The 22,902-nt window shown below is 42.5% G+C and overlaps 1 protein-coding gene across 3 annotated transcripts in view; it reads left to right on the forward strand.

The window, feature by feature from the left end:
• The first annotated feature begins 6,886 nt into the window (after positions 1–6,886).
• The window catches only part of satb1b (SATB homeobox 1b), a 57,049-nt gene continuing 41,033 nt past the window's right edge, over positions 6,887–22,902 (forward strand). For 2 of the 3 annotated variants that reach the window (XM_087848464.1, XM_087848466.1), the window contains exons 1-2: positions 17,531–18,678; positions 20,348–20,586. In XM_087848464.1, coding sequence (XP_087704590.1) covers positions 20,373–20,586 — 214 coding nt within the window. In that variant the 5' untranslated portion in view covers positions 17,531–18,678; positions 20,348–20,372. Of the gene's footprint in view, positions 7,161–17,530; positions 18,679–20,347; positions 20,587–22,902 lie in introns of those variants that run through there. The other variant, XM_087848465.1, reaches the window with a different exon arrangement.

Consider the following 22,902-nt stretch of genomic DNA (forward strand, 5'->3'; position numbering starts at 1 on the left):
GGTGAATTGAAATGACTCACAGTTAAAATCCCCCTAAAATATTAGCACATGGAGTTACCTTGGTTTCTCTCTCATCTTTCTGTCTCTGTCAATGATTCATCTTTTTCAAGTTAGTGAAAATTTCCCTGTTGCTTTCCACCCAGTTACAGCAGACAGCCGTGGCTAAATCCCTCCCACGTAGTTTGCACTAAATTACCAGTAATCAATCTCTTATTAGTTATCACCTTATCCCGATACTCCGACTTTCGTTTTCTCTTTGTACGTCAGCACTAAACTCTGATTGACAAACTTCAGAAGTGGACCCGAAAACGTCGCTGCCCGCACACATTACTCACACGTTAACTCTGCAGCTTGCACGGCTGTGCGTTAGTGTGTAATAGGCGCTATTAATAAAGCTGAGCCATGCGTGACTCGACTTTCTCTCCGCAGCCTCCTCTCATGGTTGACTTCTTACCGGGGATTCAGTTGTGTGAGTTTGGATCAGTCTAATCACATTTGTTTAATTAAGCACAGCTAATAGACTCTCCAGGAGATAGGGTGTCTCACTGTGACGGCAGCGCTGCTCTGAGATGCATGTCAAACACAGAGGCCTAGACGCTGTAGTTCCCCTAGCTCTGTGCTGGTTGACATGCCCGACATCCAGCCGTGTTTGCAGACTTGACACGACCAAGCTACGGGTTAAATGTTGCGTGGATGGATGCCAGAGGAACGTGTAACTTTTTAACAACACACATGCTCTTTAGCCTCCTTTCTCTGACAGAAAATCCAACTGTTTGCGGGTGGTATCATCCTAAATAATGTGTAATATTAAGATATATAATTACACGACTGCTTTTTTGCAACATATAGACACTTTAACCGACCCTTTACCAGATGTTCTTAACACCTGGTGTTTCTTTGTTCCTTTGACAGAGACAATATGGTCATTTTATATATTCCAGCTGCATTAAAAGCATATTTTATAAAACTGTGAATTCCCATGAAAGGCATGATGTCGTCTACACATAAGTGATAATAAGCCAGATCTCAGAGCAACAGTACTACACTGTAGAAATATTCCATTCAAAGTGCTCATTTCACTTTGACATTGTTTTCTACATATATGAACACACACAAATATTTGAATGATTCATACTTACGGTCCCAGGTGAACTGCATGACACTGATAACACTGTGTTGTGTCATTGTGTGGACTTTAATTTGTTAGTTGTCACCAGTGTTGGTCAAGTTACTTGAAAAAAGTAATCAGTAACTAATTACTGATTACTTCCCCCAAAAAGTAATCCCGTTACTTTACTGATTACTTATTTTCAAAAGTAATTAATTACTTAGTTACTTTTTAAAAACACGATTTACAACCTGAATAGGTGATAAAGTGATAGATCTTTCAGCCCAATTCTACTTTTTCTACATAATCCATCATACAAAATGTAATCAAATGGAAAAGTCTGTTTTTAAAACTTGTTTTATTCGTTTTAATCTTTTAACTTTATGCATCAAGCAAAAATTTAATTATATGCAACATTCTCTGACTGGAAGAAATTTGTTTAACATTTAAACCCATTTTCTGCACATTCCAGCACATAAAATAAAATATTTTGTGTGTTTACACTCACTCTTTCAAATAGATGCAAGTAAAACACAGCAGAAAATAAATAACATCAAAGACTAGCGGTCCTTTTGCTCTATTTTCACCTGTAAAGCAGGAGTGGGGTAGGCGGAGGTTTACCCTGGTGCAGGTGTGCAGCGGTCAGTGGAAGAATCCACGAGTTTCTCTGTGAGTTTCCCATTACGTCGTAGCTACTTGGTGCTTGTTTGGAAGTTTAGGGGTTTTTTTCGCTGTAAAAATAAGTTTTCTTCCCACGCACAACGGACACTAATGTTTTTGTCACTTTTTATGGAATCAAACTTAAAGTAAGGTCAGTACTTCCACGCTTTAAATGCTCACATTCTCTCCCGCACTCGATATATGATCCATTGTTGATCTGCACACAGCTGTTGTCACGAACGTCGCACTCACTTACGTCGCTGTCATGAGACATTCTCGCGAAAAAATCATGGTTTTAGTAACGCAGTAACGCAGCGTTCCTACGGGAAAGTAACGGTAATCTAATTACCGTTTTTGCAATAGTAATCCCTTACTTTTCTCGTTACTTGAAAAAGTAATCGGATTACAGACGCGTTACTGCCCATCTCTGGTTGTCACTCATTTAAACATTGCACACTGCAGACACACATGCCTCGTGGTAATGGCACTTCCCAACGACATTAGCCTCCCTCAGTGGGTCGACTATTCATGAAATCCAATCTGATCAACATCTGCAGCCCCACCCAAAGGCTCTGGTGTTCTAGAGACAAATGCTACAGGACACTCCAGAGGTCCTGGGGAGGGTTACGCACTATTAGGTAGGTGAGTTTAATGTGTGTCCTTTTTAAACAGTTAGTTCAGAGCACTGATATGTATCAGAGTGAAAGACTGAAATATATCCAATTTTCTACTTTCCTTTAATCTTTGATTCTTTTTTCAGCTGTTGAACAATTCAGAGATTATCAAAGTGAAACCGTGTGACACGTTTAGAGCAGAAATGTCTCTGAAAGAGCTACGAACAACCCGACGACATCCAAAATATGACAAAGAGCTACAATCGTACATCGTAATTTCATATGCACACTGCCACCAACCGAGAGCCGCTCTTTAATGCTGCGTTGGATTTTTGTAAATAGAATTCTTGGACTTTCAGACTCTTCTGATTAAAGTTTTCCTCCAACAAGAAAGGCAACAAAGTGTTTAAAAACAACGTCGCTTGAAATAGAGAGACAAAACCCTCCAGGAAAAGGAGAAAGTCAGTAGGCACCCAGAGTAAGTTAGGGAGGAGGGTGGGATGGATGAGCCCATCAAACATCAGACTGAGGAGACAGGAGTTTCCCACTGACAATAAACATACTTTTCCCTGACACTAATCAGGTAGTGAAGCTGATGCGTCACCATTATCAGCACAAAGACTGTGGATAAGAGAAAAAAAAGAAACAAGGGACAAAGAACACAGTCTTTTTTTTTGACAACCACTAAAGTCACAGGTGTTCCCGATGATCCAAACTACTTCATTTTCTCTGGGGATCAACAGACACAATGTGATATAAATTTAAAACTCAAAACTTTTTGCTCAATTAAGCTTTAAAGAAATCCTCCTAATGATCCTCCGTGATCCTGGGATCAGTTTGAGGTCAAGAGTTTAACACTGCAGGGCTGGAGATCGCTGGTTTCATGATGTTCACATTACCAGGATGCTCAAGGACAAGAGATCCCACTGTGCCCCTCACTGCATAAGTGACGCAAGATCTTAATGTGTTACACAGAAAAACGAGCATACCTGAAGAAAATTTGTGATCACAGAGTCCTCTAACATCTGGGCAGCTGCCACCAATGTTCGACTGACGCTCTCCACGTGCAGTAATGTACTAAGTGACATTAAGCTGCCACATCTGACGGGAGAGTTCACACCGGAAAGTAATTACTCTTCTGGGCTGTTTTCTTTCGCCCAGCTGACTGACATCCCATTAACAGCTGTAGGCGTGTGCGCTTTGGAGTCGCTGCTGCGGGTCAGCTTTTGTTGTTCTGATTGGTTCTCATCTCCACTGTCCTCGTTGGCAGCACGCAAATGAGGATTAATAGTGTTTCATTTGAGAGGTGAGCTTGTGAAGTATACTCCTCTCTCAAAATGCGAAGAGACGCCGTAAAGAAAAGCGAGGAGAAATCTGCACTTCCATTTCCATTCCTGCCGAGGAGATCAGAGGAGGAGAGAATGTGGGAAGCCGGTGTTTACCCTTGGATGAAGCCAGGTAGACAAGTCATAGGTAGACAGGAATCCTTGTTAATCTTTAAAAGGTGAAAGATTATAAAAGATCTATTGAGGAAAGTTACAAAGGCTAACCACAAAACCAGAGCTTAAAAAAGAAAACACACCCGCACACAAAGTGGCTGAGCATTCCTGATTTAGACGAGACGTCTGTCTTATAGCTCTTGGGCATCTTTCTGAGACAAATTACTTTGAGTAGTCAATAGCCTGTAATTAAAATATACCCACTTGATGGAGACGCAACAGTGTCTCTCTATTTAGTTATGGGTTGGAAAGATTAATTCTGGGGTGTATAACCCTTGTAATTTTGCAAGTGCGGTTTATTGTTTTCAGAGACATTTTTTTTTAGTGCAGACGATTGAAATGTCTCAGCTCAAGGTCTGCTTTGATTTGCTTGCCTCTCTTTGTGCTTTATATGTGCCCTACTCATGCTTCAGCAACATAGATGCACATTAACAATTTGTATTAATGTTTTGGAACAGCTCTCGCACATCGCTGCTGCACTAATGTTCTTTGTGTTTGAATCCAGAGGTCAGGGTTTGCTGTTTTTTTTACTCTCAGAAATACTGGTACAAGCTGCTGGATGCCAGCATATTAAAGCCAAAGAATGAAAAGAGTCTTATAAAGAGGGGCCATCATTTGCTGACCTCCTCTCCTCTTGCTCTACCCTGTTTAACATGAAACTCACTGGTCCCCCTTGTGGTTAAAGTAACAACTGCAGCACATGTGGGCTCAGGGAGGCAGCAACATGAATTGTTGAATAAAACAGAGGCTGCATTGAAATCACCAGCTGTTGTCCGTAATGATGAAAACATCCCCAACTTAGCATGAATTTATAATTATGCAAAAAGCAAATTTGAATCTCTTTACTGGAACTTTTCAATTCCCATTCAATCTCCCGGGAGAGAGCTGTTGTGAATCATATGCAGAGATTGTGTGTATCTGTGAGAGAGTGTGTGTGTGATTTTTTTTTCCTCCCTGTTTTTTTTTTTTTAAATGCAGATCTCAGATACTTCATAATGAAACTTTTGTGGAGTCCCAAAACCACAACAAATGAACTTTTCTGAGAAGTATTTTCATATATGAGCTTACAATAATGACTCCAGTCCTTTATGTTCAGTGTGGACAACAAGAGAAACATTCAGATTTTTTTTTAAGACTAACTCTATCTTCATCTCACCTTCTGTTGCTCAGTTTCTTTTAGCTCCTTTCCCTCCCCTCACTAATTCTATTTTCACGGGGGTTTGTAAATTAAGTGTAAATGTAAATGGATCAGTGTGTTATTATGCTAAATCCAGCCAAAGAAACACGCTCGTATTGTAAGTAAACAGCTGCATTACCTGTGGGCTCCTGCACACCTGCTAGTGCATAGCAGTTAGCCTGTGCAGATGCAAACTGTCAATCATTTCACACACGCAGGCAAACAAACAAAGGCGTGCATGTGACAAATGTGTATAAATGTGCAAGGTGCAAGAAAGTTCAAACACATGACACAAATTAAAAAAAAAAAATTCTTGCAAACCACAATCTGTGATGCACACACACACACACACACAGTATAAAACACACTCACATTATAGTGTCACATCCACATGCTCAGCAGCAGCTCATGCACATACACGATGGGCACAAATAAAGTCAAATATAATCAATTATTTTTGCATTAAACTCTTTCATCTTTTTTCTGATGCTGAAGGATATTGTTGGGGACGTTCAAGCACAACATGTAGACGTATAAAAATAATTTCCTTTACTAAGTGTACTTCATTAAGACTATTAAATTGAATTTACCACATTTACAGATGTTTCCCATCTATTTTCAGACTTCAGCAGAAAAAGCGACCTATATCTCTCTATATTGTGTTTTTTTCACGTAAATACAGCACTCAGTATATGAAAATCAATTAAAATATCACAAATATATTTAGACGCTATCAGGGCGGAAAATAAAAGTTTTTCTCTCTCTTCTTCTTTCTCTGTCAGCATCCTCAGTGTCTCGGCTAATTCAGCTTCTTACTGTGTTCTTAAAAAATATCCAAGACAACAAATAAAATGAAATGATCCTCTCTCTATGCTGGTTTTACAAATTTGCAGTCATTTAGTATATTTTTTATTTTTTATTTAAACAGGCCTGTGTTGACTTGGGTTGGTGGATCTGTGTCTGCGTGATGTCCGCAGTTAAGTTATAAGCGCAAAAAAAAAGCACACAGCAACAGCTTGCGTTGATAAAATAAAAGTGAGTGTGGTTCAGTAATGATGCATTAAAAATGTTCACTGCCGAATAGTCGGAATAATAATTATTTCCCACTAAAAGCCTTGTTTAAATTGGCGAAATTAATTGGAAAAATAGCTTTCGGCAAACACAGCAGAAGAACAGACTGCAGCATTAACACGCCTTTCAACCAGCATTGTTCAAACTTAATTATTCTTGAAAACTTTTTTTCCCCCCTTCCTTGTTTCCTATATTTTGGCGGCTTTCAGACAAATCAACCCATCTGCTTTAATAAACAGCTCTTTATGTCGATACGAGCATGTGATGTATACCAGGCTGCACCGGGCAGTACGGTTTCATGCTCGGCTCAGGTGTGCGGGGAGGGAAAGCTGGCAGGTTGCCCTCCGCTATTAAAACAACAGGCTTTGAGTCGCTTCGGAGCAAAACGCACGCCGCTGCGCGCACTTTTACTATTTACCAGACTTTTTTTTTTCCTCCCTTCTTCTTCTTCTTGACATGCAAACATGTGGCGTGTAAATATGAAAATGAATGAGTGTGAGAGCTCTCCTGGCAGTGACTTCTCTCTCTCTCGCTCTCTCTCTCGCTCTCTCTCTGTCCCCGGAGAGCGGCGCGTCGGAGAGGAGCGGCTGTAAAAACCAAAGTGGGGCAATGAGACAAGCTGCGCCACAGCTGGCAAATCATCGATTTGAGCATCAGAAACGGGGAGGGGCGGTTCATTTACCTGCCACCCTCTCAAAGCAGCCCTCCTCACATGCCGCTACTCTACTCTCCTCTTCTTCACCCCCGCTGCCCGCAGCGCACGGTTGCTCGCGTTTCTGCGCTCCATCAGCCGTGTGCGCTCCCCAACTTCACTCCAACCTCCGCCAGTGCGGTTTCTACTTGACGACCCCCTCCTCCTCCTCCTCATCCGTAGGACTTTTGACTTTTTTTTCTTTTTTTTCAAAAAAAAAAGCAGTTCTTCCTCCCACAGAGCAGTCGCCTATTTTTGGATCTCTCGCCGTGGAGCAGTGACAAGAGATTGTTCAACTTTTGATGGAAAACAAGAGGTCGGGCGACTGCTGACTCTAAAGGTACGGTCTCTTACTCTAAACTGTTTCTGCTCAAGTGATCGCTGTCCGCTGTCATTCTGTCACATGCCTCTTTATTAGAGCATCTGCACGGGTTTGAAATCACATTTTTATTGCGTGTCACATTAAAAAAAAGTGGGTCTCCTTGGAATTAGAAGAGTGAGATACTCTAAATGAATTAAAAGCAATTTTGCAGACCTTCATCTTCCAAATCACTTAAAACCCGCAGACCAAAAGTGGCTGTAAGAATTTAATATTTCAGAGAGATTTTTTAAATAAAATAAATAAAATTAAAATCGAGATCGTGCGCGGTGACGCCGAACCTGAACGCACGCATTCAGAACTTTCTAAATTTAAACGGGCCCGTGTCGTTTCTGCACAAATAAGCAAAGCACTCGTGATATTCGCGGGGTTAAGTGCACCCATCTCCTCTAATTCATTTAACAACTTACTCTGCGGCGCAGCAGAGGAGGAGGAGAAGTGATGCAGCCATCGCCAGCTGCTCCTGGCCTGACCGTGTCACAGAAAGTTGCTTAGTTTTCCGTGGAGTCGTGAATCTTGTAGAAAACACTAGACTTCAAAATCAGGCCTTCCTCTCTTACATATAATGAAGTGCGTGCTATCAAACAGCTGACACGTCTATTAGAAGTGAATCTACTGCAGCCCAACTGCCCATCTACTTTTACTACTTTTTATTAGGCCATTAGAGCCACGTCATTTATTTCCTCCACATACTTACCATTTAATTACGTGTCAACTTGCTTCAACATTTTTACTGCTGTGACATGAAACATTTTGTGTAACTCTTAAAAAAACACACTGACTGAGCCCAACAAGGTATACAAAAAAAAAAAAAGGTGTGAGAGACTCAGAAGGAAACAAACATTAAGTGACTTTATTGCTTTCTTTCTGCTTGACTTGGGGTGAGGCAGTCAGAAGGATGTGATGACAGAGTCGGCGTGGTAATGCTGTTTTGGTCTGCCTTATGGCTTTTGTCACAGTGCTGATAAAGTAATTTCAGGTACAACCAGACCTGTGTGTGTGTGTGTGTTTATGTGTGTGTGTTAGATAAAGAGATAGCAAACAGGGAGCAGTTATGAGAAGATGTATTAGTGTGCTCAAAATGCGTGGGCACCGATCTTCTGTGGTTTACAGGTTTTTAAAGGTTTCACTCTCTGTCTGTTCCTTTTGAAAAATAGCTGACATTTCACACAGCAGCAAGGCCAGTGGCTTTCGCTCAGATATTCGAGATTATTTATATATAGATATCAGCATAAATACACACATGTAAGACAGAGTAGAGTTTGCGTTTAAGGCACGAGCAAGATGTGGCACAGGGGTGCTCGTTTGTGACAATTGTGCAGAGAAATTAATTTTATACAAAATAATAATAATCTGGCGGCGTTTTGCATTTCAGAGACTCGATCTGATAGCTTTCTGAAAAATAATAATTACTTCACGGTGTCACCGGTTGTTTACCGTGTCGCTGCTGTAGTCAGGTCATGCGCGTTGCTCACGCACGTGCAAATTACAAGGTCAAGAGTGGCACTGCTGCATGGGAAAAAGCAGGTTATGGCACAACACCGGTGATTTTTCTCCCTTTTATCTTTGCAGATCTGTGGCAGTTCAAGGTTCTGTGGCTTATCTGGTCAGTGCCTTAGACAGCAATGACAAACAGCCTTTTTCCTGTCTCGGGCTGCCATGTGTCACTTCTTGTAAAAGTCCTCAGACAAGCAGAAGAAAGCCTCAACGGCAGTTTGCGAGCGTTGAAGCAAAACTTCTCGGTATTACTCCTCGCCTTCATTACAACCACTCCTTATCAGCTTGCGGTTGTGAAAGTGGCACAAAAAAATGTTTGTGTACATACGACACCGTGTCGATATGTTTGGCAAAATTTCTCCACTCGTTCTAGTTTAGCAGGAAGGATAAGAATCAGAGTGTGAAGATGTCAGCGTTGCTTCACGCTGCTGGGTCACACAGATCCAGCAGTAAAGCTTAAACATCTGTTACAGCTTATTAGTGCCTAATGAAATCCTCTGAATGTGTTCCCAGTTCTTACAATAACCCTACCGTGATTTACAATAAACCTGCGATCTGAGAAGACATTTAAATATACTCACCCTTCTTCTTTTAAGTTACAGGTTTAACCTTGTTATACTCAGATTTTTCCCCTCAGAGCTTAGTTTTGTTTTCATTACGACTAATCGAAACTAGTGCACGCGGCATTTACTGTACTGTAGTAGTGTTGTAATAGCAGGAAATCAGCGTGTAGTGTGCACAAACACTCAGGGCTTTCTCACCGTCTTTTGCTTTTAAATCCCAGTGACGCTTCTGCATCACATCTCTTTTAATCGTCACTTTCAGGTCGTCAGGTCAAAGGGTTTCTTAGGGCTGGCGGGATGACAAATGAAATCTTATCTCTCAGGTGGAGGTGGTGTTAGTTAAGCGTAAATTGCCGTGTCAGGTTCACAGACTCCAAAGGGCAGGTTGTCAGAAGTGAGCGGGAGCAGAAAGTTTGTCCGGTGACCCCGAGACACCAATTAGCGTGGACATCGGAGAGCACAGGTTGTGATTTTTGGTTGTTTTTGCTGTGCAGTCTGCACTCAAATTATATTAGGAATGCTTCATCACTTTGCTTTAAAATTGAATTATGCTCTCAATCATCATTGCTTTCAGTAAAATTAGAAATAAAAGTTCAGGGAAAGTAGCCGTCCCTAAACACTCAACAGACACTCCTATACGTCTCCATAAGCTTTGCTGTGTCGGCTGTGTGTCGTGGTTGTTGTTTGAATTCCTCCAGCAAAAGATGCTGTTTATTAAACCCCCCCCCAACACCACCACCACCACCTCACTCGCTGAGTATTCGCTGGGAGTTTAGAGCTGGGCTGTTCCTCACTTTGCTGAGGCTGATATCTCAGGCTAAAACCATTAATCGTCTTTCTTTACCACCTCGATAATTATCGCTGTAGCAAAATAACAGCTCAGCAAACAGTGAAATTATACCTGTGGTAGGGAGCAGAGTAAATACCTGTTTAGCTGCCAGCAAATGTATTTATTAGACTGTCGCCAGTAAATAAGAGGCCTGTCTCGTTTTTTAATGTGTGGCTCTTCGGGGATTCCATCCCTCCACACTCCCCGCCATGCCTCCTCTGTATGAAATAGCTCTGTTATGATTGCTAATAGAGGAGAAAGATAACAATGATTCCCTCTTTTTTCTCCCCCTTTTTTCTTTTTTGGTGGCGTGTTACAACTAGTGTGGAATAAGAAAACGCTGGTGAGTTAATAATGACTGCTGCATTCCAGGGCTCAAAAATGTAACAAAGCCCCCCCCTGTCAGTTGCAGACATACCACCCTGGGTGCATGCTTTTAGTGTGTGTGATTCAGGAGTTACAGCTCATTTTGTCATTATCTGGAAAGTTCCCTATAAGAAAGAAAGAGGAGTGGGGGGGTATGTTGTCCCAGCATGTTCAACTGCATTTATTTTGGCATATGCTTTGCATACTGTTGATCCAGATTCCTTGGCTTAGTGATAAAAGCATCATATTGTTTTTGGGTCCTCGCTGAATGGCTTGGCGTGTCCTCCCTGGGACATAAAAAAAAATATCCGAAGTCCGTCACATTGGTTTTGTCACGCTTTTATGAAATGACATCCCTCTTATGTTAGATTTTTTTTTTTTTTTGGGAGTTGGGGGGTGTTCTTGCTCTTTATTGTGCTTCATGCTCCTGTATCAAATATAAATTACAGACGCAAACACATTCAAGTTTTCATGATTCAAATCATATTATTACCGGTCTAATCGTATGTTTTTTTTTCTCAAGAGGGGAAAAAAAAACCTCATTGTCTTTCATTCGATGCTTGTCTTCATCCGATCTGTGTAGGTTTTCCTGAATCCTTTGTTCAGAGGGAGGAAAAAAAAACAGCGATTTAGAGGAAAGCGCATCCCGCTAAGATCAGGTTGTTAATACCCACCCACATACCCCAATGAAACAATTTCAACAGATACTGTACTCTCTGTCTCACACACACACACACACACACACACACACACACACACACACATTTGCCTTATCAACTGTTTTGTTCGTCAGTGGTTGGATGATGCATCCTTTGACAAGGGATTAAATATGCAAAGAAAAATATGTAGATAAAGAAACACATCTTTAAGTCTGTGCTTCTCATTCAACACTTCTGCCTAAGCCTGAATATTAAGCGCCGTTTTCCTTACACGCTTGCTCGCCATCTTTTTTCCCTTCAACTCGCTGCAGCCTCACTTCTTGCACACCGAGGCGAGTAACACCATCCCGTCACCTGCCCTCATTTCCTTAACACTCCCCACAAGGCCAGGGGAACTGTGCCCTTCACCGCCTCTCACCCACTTCAGGAAAAACCCAGCGGGCCACGACAACCTTTCTCGCCCCTTCAGCGTGCCCTCTCTCACAAAGCCGTCTTCAGTATGTCTCTCTGCCTCTCGCACACTAACACCCGTGTCTCTCTAACTCTATTAATTGTTTATTTTTTGCCGTCCACGAGGCAGAAATTAGAGTTTAATTATTTGATCATGTGACGACCGCCGTCCAGCACGCAGTGACAGAAAAGTAATTTCTCCAAACAGAGGCCCTGCCTCTGATGCCTGTTGATTGTTCTATGACTAATTGGTTTTATAATTCGATAAAGGCACAGAGGCGCAAGAGAGGGAGGGGGGGGGGGGGGTGATAAACAAGGCGGTGAAGGGTCCTCTGGGCGCGCCTGGGCGGGGATGTTGGCTTTGAATCGTTAGCGCAGATTCCCTCGAGGAGGCCTGACATGGGCTTGAACCGACACGGCGCTGCTCGCCGGTCATTACAGCCAATATTATCCCGATGGCGGGGGTCACGGGTTCGGGCAAAAGGCACGAACTTCCAGGGCAGAGGGGCCTCGTTATAAACGGCGCGGAAACACGCTCGCCACCGCTGAGCGGATGTACATGTGTCTGTCTGTGTGGCGTGCATCTGTGTGGGAGCTGCACAGTGTACAGTGTACACCACACGCCGTGGGGGCGGCTGCTGGGCGGGGAGAGTTTTAACCTGAAAACAAGAGGTGGGAGTGCAGCGGTCGAGCTGTCTGCGTATCCGAAATGGGGAGGGAGGAAATCCTCGTGGGGTCTGCTGTCTGCAGCGACGCCCGAGACCCTCTGAGGGGAACTGGCGTTAGGCCTTCCTGTCAGCAGGCCCGAGGTGGAGACCACTTGCTCTGCTTCTATTTCTGTCGACTTCATGTGATTATAAAACAATTAAGTACTTAGGAGCCGACTCTCAGTTCATTACATCCCCCTTGTTCTTTCTTTCTCTCTTTTCTGCCTCCTCCCACACCAAAGTGCGGACATATGAGAAACGTAGAAATCACCTTCTCCCGCCGCTAATTGAAAGCCACACTCCTCGTACGAGAAGCTAATTTAAAACACGGAACTAATTCGAGCCGAACGATATACTCGCGGCGGAGTAGTTTGTCTTTTTGCGGTCACCTCGCAGCAGCTGTGTAAGTAGCTCTTTACGTCTTGCATGTAAATATTAATAAACCACCTCAAAGCTGAGCTCTGTACAGAGCTGAACGCGAGCAACAGGAAAACGCAAGCAGTACCTGCGACAGCGAACACACACACACACACAGACCGAGGGTGAAACCGGTCACTCTTAAAAAAACATTTCTGAGAAAACAACGAGCACCTCTGAGACAGCATCGAACCAAACGATGACACGTTGCGCTTGTATTGTTGAGAAAGTGTAATATTCTGGGTTGGGTTAGTGGAGTCTGTAGCGCCTTTTGAAACTTATTTGCCCACACACCGTCAAAGAAATGTCAGTGGCACTAAACAAGTCAAACGCCTCCCTTTTTCCTGAATTCATTCACGACAGAAAAATCAATTCTGCACCGAGTGCTGTGCTCTTGTTTAGAAAAGAGGTTCGCTTTATTTTTGTGGCTTTCTTTTTTTTCTTGCTACTCATTTAACTGCTTCTTGGTTTTGCACGGCATCTACTGTACAACACCCTTGTTTTCTTTTTTTTCCTCTGCACATGACATATTTTTGAGGTTCGTCTGCGCACCCACACTGATGCGGGCGTGTTTTGACACGTTTCCTCGACAGATTATTAAATCCTCTTCAGCCTCTAATAATACTATTATGTTTACGTGCGTGTGTGTGTGTTTTTTGTTGCGCGAGACACTTGCAGAAAGAGCTCAAAGTCGAACCGGTGACAGCGCTAACCCCCCATGCTGCGTCTGTGTGTTTGCTCAGACTGGATCCGCAGACTAATTTGTATTAGTAACCAAATAATCGCATTAATTCCCATTAGAAGCATCACAAGTGGTGAGCATGAAGACATCACAACACCTACGTAGAGTAAGTGATGGCGCTGACACACTAAATAAAGACGCCTCTCGATGCTGAGCCAACAATCATATATTTTCTTATTCATTTTCAGCCTTTTCTCCCCCTTTTGTGTGCCAATTATTAGTGTCCTTTTATATGAAAGGCACATAATACTTCATTTCTTCATGTTGTGTGGTTTAAAAAGCAGCGGGCCAGATATGATACCACTGATAAGTGTGTTATGGGGAAAAAAACACACGCGGTACCTGTGATAATGCACACACTGAGGGTGAAATATATTTTAATATTATTTAAATATGAGGTGTCTCTTTAGCATCCAGTCTGTCATGTCATTTTTCATGATTTCTTTACAAATGTAGCCATCAGGCACAAAATCCTGCCTGAACAATTACACTTGTGTACATGCATCTCCCCGACACAAAGCCACACAAGGCTTGTAAAAACCCACCTTGAACAGAGCTAAATCTGCATTCAGCACATGATTATAACGCCGCACAGCTAGTATTTTTAAAACGGCTTTCTGTGTTTCAAAACCCATTTTTCCCTCTTTTCTGTGTGATACAAAACGGTATATGTTAATTGATAATCAGCAGTGTTGATTCAGTGGTGCATTCAGTGCAAATCTGTGCCCTTCTGGATGTCAGAGGGTTTTCACAGCCACGTCGGTGCCAACCTAGCTGGCAGTGCCGGCACCTGTTGGCGGTGCCAAGGCCTGGCAGGGGTTATCGATGCTCTCTGATGGTGCCCGACAATCACAGTGGAAATGACTGCGGCTGCTTGCGTCATGCCAGATAGAAAAGAGCATTTGCCGACAATGGCTCGCTTTCACCATCGCTCCTGTTTTCCGGATGCTGCTAACGACGGCCAAGGAAGAGGAAAAAAATGGTTAAAAAAAAAAAAGGAAAGAGAGAGGAACGGGAGCCGCTGCCGTGAACATCATGTAAAACATGTCAAACGTGGAAAACATGTCAACGTGCAGAACGTTGAGTAGCAATGCTGTGCAAGCCGAGGTGATGCAAAGCAATCTGCTGAAGAGAAGGTGTGGGTGTAGGGGGGCTCCAGCCTGTCAGATTCATGTTAGTTCATATGCACAGAGAACCTGAAAAGGAGGCACATGCATGCACACACACACGATATTCATGATTATTATTTCTATTCATGAAAAATAAAGTCAAATGTCCTTTACATTCATGTATCTATGATGTGGTAAACTTACAAATAATCCATTCGTGACTTTTATGTCTTGGTGGAAGTCTTGTTGCTGAATAATATGAATCTCTGATGTATAAATAGTATTTACTCCACAGTTTGGGTCCTTTAACCACACTGCACACCACAGCTGGGTTTAATGCAAGTGTTGGCAGCTCACTGCAAACCAGAGACTGGTTGAGATAAGAATTGATTGCTGAATCTTTGAGTGACAACCTCCGCACGTGAATTCAAACACGCTGGGGTCGCATATCAGCATTTTCGACAACTCTTCTACTTCCTGTTAAAAAAACCACACAAGACGTGGGACCCTTTTAAAATGCAACCGCCTCCTCAAAACGTACACCTCACACTAACTAGGTGTCAATATTGCAAGACGTTCCATCTCAGGTCCGAAAGGTGAGTTTCGCGTTGCATTTATTTTTTTCCGTTAAAAGCCTCTTTGATGGCCTCCTGCTATGAATTCCTAATGCAGTCCTTTTGGACACAAATGTATTTTCAAATGAACAAACTTTTGACCCCACAAAGGTGGGTGGAACAATGATTTAGTTTCACAACCAGGGGGGTGAATGAGAGGTGTAACTGTGATGCATCACTTCTTCCTTGATTGGTTTTTTTGATCGGTTCCAGGTTTGGCTTTATTTTAAAGACCTCCAGGTCTTTCCCTGCCTAAAAGAAGCACTTTATGTAAATTTAGAACCATTTTCTTTGTCGGGCTTCTCCGACTGCCGTCACTGGCTAAGCTGAGATGCTTACAACTGCCGGGATGCATTGTTTATGAAACAGCAGCTTTGTGTGAGACGATTTGCAGTCTTTTTTTTTTTTTTTGAGCTTTATCAACCCTGCAAACACATCGTAAGTCAGCATGCAGTGTTATGTTCATGCACACCTGACCTCCACGATCTTCTGTCGATGTGATAGGTACACACACTTCCTGTTTTCTGTTGGTTTCCTGTTTTTGTTCTTGCACAGCCTGGACAGGCGTGCTTCTTCCTTTCTCTTTGATGTACACACTGGCCTGATGACAAAGCCACACCTTATGTTGAGTGTGAAGAAGAGCACGTTTTTTATGAAACAAGTGTCCCCATGCTTTCATTTAATGTGTAAGATCTATTTCCCCATGTATTCTCAACGCTGAACTTTGCCTCACACACTCCCCCATCTGGCTCTTTCTAGGATCTAAAGATGGAGAGTCAGATACGCCACCCCTCACACCACGTGTGGGTGTGTCCATCATTAAAATGACCTTTTTCTCATGAAGTCAGAGTGAGGATCTTATTATTGGGTCACCTTAATGTTTCGGTAAAAACACCAGATCAGGCCTTTATTGACAATACCAACAGATTAACTCGTGTGATGTTTTGGCAGTTCGGCCAGCAGGGACTGGTTTGAGAAATAATGACAAAATAATGACAATAGCTTAACATCAGCCTGTTCGGGGTTTTTGTTGACAATGTCAACAGAGATTAGCTCATCTAATATTTTGGTCTAACTTGCAGTGGAGGTAAAGTTTTAGCACATATGGGAAGACTGCTGAAAGCTAAATGTTGAGAGAGGGAAATGAGAGATGTGGCAATGAAGACTGCTTTTAAAAAGTGTATTACTTGTACTATTTACAAAGCAATAAGTCAATAATAGCCCTGAGAAATCACTAAAGCTTAATATTCAAGTTGATAAACAACCAACGTACATATTAATACAAAAATATGAGTCTAAATTGTATATTATTGCTGTAAGGGTGGAAAATGTAAATAAATATATTAATATGTAGTCACTTTTTATTTGAAATAAAGCTATTATCTGCTTTTTAGACTTATGTGTGTAATTTCTTATATTACTTTGTAGCGTATTTAGTTTTATATTTTTATTTAGTCTTTATTTAACTAGGAAAATATGACTCTTGAGATTAAAAATATCTTTTGGAAATGTGTATCTGCCAAGATAAACAGATAAACAATAGGAAAATGCACAAAATAGGTACTTATGTGTGTGAGACAAAGCAAAAATGGTTCATGTTGAAGCTCAGACCTGAAGCAGGGTCAGTTATGGTCAGCCATCATATTTGCATCCTGAGGTCATTTAAAGTGGCCTTAAATATATTTGGTGTATGGTTTGGATCAAACTCCAAACAATATTTCTACTCTGCAAAAAAATTATTTTTATTCCTAGTTATGAGATTATTTTGGAGTTTTAAATAAACGGTTTTTGTTTTTTGCAAACACAGCATTTGTTACATTTTTTCTCACTTTTACTTTTTGATTTCAGTTTGTCTCAAAGGCCCAGCCACCTTCCTTATTTTGCTATTCTGACTCCATCTGAATGTAGATTAATTTGTCAAACAAAAACTATACATTTGGCCCAAAGTAAAGTCCTGAAATAAATAAATAAATAAAACACATCATAAATTAAGGTATCGCGCGCGCGTGTGTGTGTGAGCATCTGTGTGTTACTCGGTAATAAATGCAGGACCGCCTCACTCTAATCAAGCTGATTAAAAATTCCTGCGCGCACAGCCGGAAATCGCACCACCGTTCCTCCCCGTTGTGTGTGTATTAGTGAGTGTGTGTGAATGCATGTGTGTTTATGTGTGTGTGCTTTCGCTCCCGGTCCACTTTCTCCACTTTGTCTCCGCCAGGACTTTTCCTGCCTGAGACGCGGAGGAATAATCTTCTTTGATTTTAATAGGGAAGCTGCTGGTGCTGGTGGTGTGTGAGGGGATTATTCCTCTTATTTTCTCTTATTCTCACACACTTTACACCCCATCTCCTGCGCTCTCTCTCTCCCACACACACATCCCCATCCTTTCTTCTATTTTTTTACCCTATTTTTTTTACCCCCTCTTACCACGCCATTTGAAATGAGGAGGAGAGAAGGAAAGCAGAGGCAGCGGCAGCACCAGCAGCGAGGAGAGGAGAGGGGGGAGTGATGAGTCAATACAACTAATAATTTAATGGGGACAGAGAGGGAGAGACGGAGTGAGAGGGGGAGAGACAGAGAGGGAGATAGAGAGAAAGAGGAGCTCCGTCCGGACGCCAATCCCCAGCCAACAGGACACCTCCTACTATTACTATCAAGGCAGCTCTCTTATGCATCCACAGCGAGCCTTATTCATCCTCGGCATCGGAAAGTAAACCGCACTTTTTGACCCCCCTCTCCTTGTTTTATTTTGCGAACCTGTTTCGACTGTCCGCATATCGTCTCCACATCGCCTCCATGGCAAGCTCACACAGTCGCTTCTTAGTATTTTTGCTCTCTCTCAGTCTGCCGGCAGTCAAATCTAGCTAAGCCGACGCTGAGCTATTTTTTCCCGTAGTCCCTCCGTGAACACACGCAGCGAGGGTTTGTTAGGTCTCGGCGGCGGTTGTTGTTGTTACAACTGTGTCCGAGGTGCTTGTGGTTCGTGCTGGCCGTACTGCGCGGCTGCCTGCTCGCCGTTTTGGATGTTGTGCTGCGAACTAAAGCCGAAGTCGCCTTCACTTGTGAGCGTTGCTAAATGTCGCCGGTTTTAACGCTTTCCGTTGCCGTCCTTTTTCCTCCACTTGGACGGAATTGGCTGTAACGTCAGGGCTGCACACTCCTGTCTCTCTCCGCTCCTGCCGCACACGCACAACCGCTTACCAATGTTCGCCTATCACGGTCCATCTCGACCTCGTCCTCCCTTGCACAGACCCGGGTTGTTGTTGTTTTTTCGCACCGCCTGCCAGTCCTCCGCCAAGAAGAGCAGGAGAAAGCATCTTTTTAAACACTGATTTTGGGAACCCCTCGCTGTCATGCACACGTAGAGAGATAACAAGAGAGGAACCGGGAGTTGTTTTTGGGGAGGGGGGGTTTCTTTCTTTTTTCCTTTTTCTTCTTCTATCTTTTCTACCCTGGCCAAACTTGAAGAAGAAGCGTTTTCCAGCCGGTGTTATATGCTCTCCAGTGCTGAAGTGCTGCGGTTCAGGTTGGTTTGAAGTTTTTTTTTCTTTTCTATTTCTTTTCTTTCTTTTTTTTTAAACTCAACTTCTCCTCTCTTAACTCCCACCCCCCTTTGAGCAGGGGCGTCCAGGATTTTTGTAAATGGGGTGGCCCAGAACAAAGCAAGGGGGGGCCTTGTAGAAAGCAGTGTTTGATGAATTGATTGTGACTTGTTTTGTATTAAGAAACTCTTTTAAAGTGGTTAAACTCTTTATTTAAGTCAAAATCTACAAGTACTAAAACTTTAGCAGTACTTTTAGGTACTTACAGTTAAAATATTGATAATGCAGAAAAATATACATCATCTTATCATATTTGCTGATTCAATAGTGTACATAGCACTTTATTTTGCATCAAAAGACTAATTTAATTATTTTCTATATTGTTGGGTAGCTTTATTTATAATATTACTTTTTTTTTTTATTGGATTTTTTTTAAAAAATTGAATAATAATAAGTGGTAAAAACTTGAAAGAGTTTTTGTGTTTTAAGGTCATATAAAAATCCTGACCTGGATCCAGACTGTATCCGGGTCTGGATTCCTTTGGCTCCCTCTCTGTGGGGAATTAGTTGCTTCATTGGATGTTATGAATCGAGGAGTTCATGATCTTTTGAGTGGGGGTGGATGATTTTGCCCTTTTCACTCTTTGACGACAGCATTCCAGTTCAGTCCACCGGCACCCACTAACCACCACGAATAATTATTTTTCTGTTGTGTCCTAATATTATTCATATTATTATTATTATTGATCAGATTTTCAAACTTTGCCCGAGCACTTCAGATGATGTAGGAAGCTGTGTGTGTGTGTGTGTTTGTGTGTGTAAGCACACCTGTGGGTAAAGCAGCCATCCTCCATCTTTCCTTTTTGTCTCTTCCTCCCTTTTCTTTCCCACTTTAGATGACTACCCTCATGAGTCAGCTACTGCCTGTTTTGGAGTTTCCTCAAGCTGCTTTCTCCCCCCCCACATCCTAAAGTTGTAAACTCATTGCTCGCCACGGGTGTTTCGCTGCACTTGCAGAATCTAAAAATAAAGTTCACACCTGTAAAAGCTTGTAACTGATTTTGTTTGTCTGTCACAACAAAATGACGGTGCGGCCTTTTGCCTTCTTTCTTTTTCTTTCCTCCAAGCTGCGTCACGAATGGTAAGCCACACAAAGTGACTCACAAACTGAATTACGTTAGTTTCCCCTTCCGTGCGTGCTCCGCAGCACAACCTTGTTCCTTGAACTGTGCTGTATTTATTGAAGTGGAATCTCCCAGCAAATTAATGTATTTGCTCTAAAACCTCGGCCTGTTTGCCTCCGCTCGCATGGGAATTTCTAGCGGGACACCCATACATAATACATGCGTTAAAAAATGGGAACATTACAGCAGCAAGATGACATCACCGTGGCCCGAGTCATCATAACCGAGGCGAATTGACGGTTACTGCCGTAATGGGTCCGTTTTCAGAGGTCTCAATTACTTAAAGGACTTTTTTTTGCTCTATAAAAATGTCCCTTCGCATCTTCACATGTCAGTGATATCAACACAAAAGATTTCGCGCTCATCGCTCCTTTCGTATCACATGGCAACTCTTCATTCTCCTGCTTCTTTTATGCCACACACATGTCTCCCCTGGCAGCTGATTATATGTTGTTTCTGCCTCCCCCAGGTGATAGTGAGCTGAGGTGCTGAGAATGATGGAACATCTCAGCGAGACGTGTTTGGGCAAGGAGAACTCAGAGCTGGTCAACAGCATGGCAGACGCCAAGGCCCCGCCGGCCAAGCTGCCCCGGCTGGAGCAGAACGGCAGCCCCCTGGGCCGGGCCAGGCTGGGAAGCACCGGGACCAAACTCGGAGGGGTCCCGTACAAACCCACCAGCCACCTGCTGAAGACCTGCCATAAGAAAGGTAAGAAAGACGGTTCAAAAGGAATTTATTGAGAATAATTGTAAACATTTATAGTTCCTAATATCTCAGATTGGTGTTTTCTTTTTTGTTTTTTGGAGTGTTTATTGGCAAAATAATCAATTTGAAGACTTCCCTCTGGGTCCTGGAAAATTGTGCGTTAATCACACAGGTGAAAATGAATCACAAATCAAGTGATCGAGCACATATCCCAAATATGTGCGTCTAAAATTAGAATAATTTCTGCTTTTATTTCTTTTATATGACAGAAAACTGAATATTTTAGGGGGTTTAAGTGTTGGTAGGAAAAACAAACGATCTGAAAATGTTTTCACTGCTTTTTTCTTTTAAGAAAAAAACTTTTCGTTATTTTACAGACAAAATTATTTTAAATTCAAAATAACCCTTTACTTTCAGGCCTTATTTTATGACATCTCATATAGTTGTCCTTTATACACAACAAGATAATCTTGAAGGTGTTAAATGTTAGTCGCAGTAAAGTATACGCAGCTCTGCGTGTGTTTGTAATGACTGAGAGGAAACATAACCAATGTAAAAAGAGGAAAGTAATTTAAATGCAGTTTAAATAGGCCCCCTCCCACACACACACACAGCACCTTCCACCCACCACCACCCCTGCATGCTCTCCAAAACTCTTAAACCTTTTTACAATGCTTCTTTAGTCATCTCAGCACACACACACACACACACACACACACACTCCCACTTATTTGCCCAGACAATAGCTAATAGAAGAGCACTGTGAGAATTATTCCTGTGCCGTGCTGCATAGCGCTGTGTCACTGCTGCTCTCTCCAACCCTGGCACTCCTGCTCTGACATTTGTTTATTAAGGGAAAGTTTCAGTCCTTTAAGAGCCATTGCTGCTTAAAGGGAGCCTTTACTTTGAGATTATGACATAGCTTTTTAATATAACCAGTGTCATCTTGTGAAAAACACGCCGGGCAAAGCCATCCAATATGTGAACCTTCATTTTATGATTATGTTTCTTTCTTTTTTTTTTGAGTTCGAAATCCTGCAGGTTTGGAGTTGTAATAGCACTTGGCTGCGAGGGCTCAAATGTTTGTTTGCTTGGCTGGTTTGGTTTTCTTTGGCCGACAGGGACTAAGGAAGTCTTGGAATGTAGCTGCGCGAGTGTCCTCGGATGGGCCATTTCTCTTATTCGCTGCTTTTTATCTACGTGTTGCACACCAGCTGAGAGAGCCTAATTTCTCACCTTCATCATCTCTGCTTCTCTTGGCCTCCTACAACGTTTGCTCCTCCAAGCATCCTCTTTGCCCTCCCCTCCTCTTCCTTTTCCTCTCATCCTTTAAATTTTGTCAAATTTTAGAAAAGAGCGAAGCGGCAGAGAGAGTCGGCCGGTCAGCCACGGAGGCTTCGTAGAGGGCCCACAGTGGGCATTGTGTCCGAGCCCGAAACACTATTTACCGCAGCCCTCTCTGGGCTCCCTGGAAACAAAGCCAGTATTGATCCCCCAAATGAACCTGCACAGCAGTCTTTATTGTTAGATCTTTATCTATTAAAATCAGGGGAGGAGAAAAGCAGCTCTTTCAGCACATTCTTTTGCATCTGTTGGCTTATTGATTGTTTTGCCAGAGCTGTGTGCATCTTCTGGAATGCTTGGGATTAGAAAATATGGCAATGTTTATCATTTCTATCTGCACTTACAGCGTATGTAAAGAAACGTTCCCAGGTGGCAGCAGGTAGAGCAGAGACCTACTGAAAAAGTGGGGAAACAGACAACATTTACGTTTATTTAAGTACAGTAAGCGAAAGATTACCTCCAATCAGTACTTTGACATAATTTTGACTTTCTGTTTTTATTCAGACTAAAACTTCAAAAGGCCAAGCCGCCCCTGTGCCCTCAAAGTCTAAATTTCACGCCTGTTATTTTAGCCAAAATGGCATATTGGATGATATTTGCACAGTTGGTCCCTTGAACATTTGACAGTCTTTGGACAAGGATTGTTCATTGCACCTAACAGCAGAGCCACTGTTGACTCAGACTCGTAAACCTCAGGGCGCAGAGGTGGCTCGGGATTTGAAGCGCTGCATCATGGGAAGACGATTTTGGGTTGGCAGTCAGGGGGGAAAAAGGCTAATGTGATCCCAGCACCTTGACAGTGAATAAACTGTGTATTGTGCCAAAAAGAGAGACGAGACTTTCTGTTTTTTGCAGCATGTTTGTTCACACGCGCTTAAGGTTATCATTCTGTCTAATATACAGTATATTTTTGCTTGTCACATGCAATGCCAAACAGTGCAGGCCATAGTGCAACACCTCTGCAATATTATGTCA

The sequence above is a fragment of the Neolamprologus brichardi genome, chromosome 11, assembly GCF_056152115.1.
Source record: "Neolamprologus brichardi isolate AB-2024 chromosome 11, ASM5615211v1, whole genome shotgun sequence".
In the NCBI taxonomy this organism is placed as follows: domain Eukaryota; kingdom Metazoa; phylum Chordata; class Actinopteri; order Cichliformes; family Cichlidae; genus Neolamprologus; species Neolamprologus brichardi.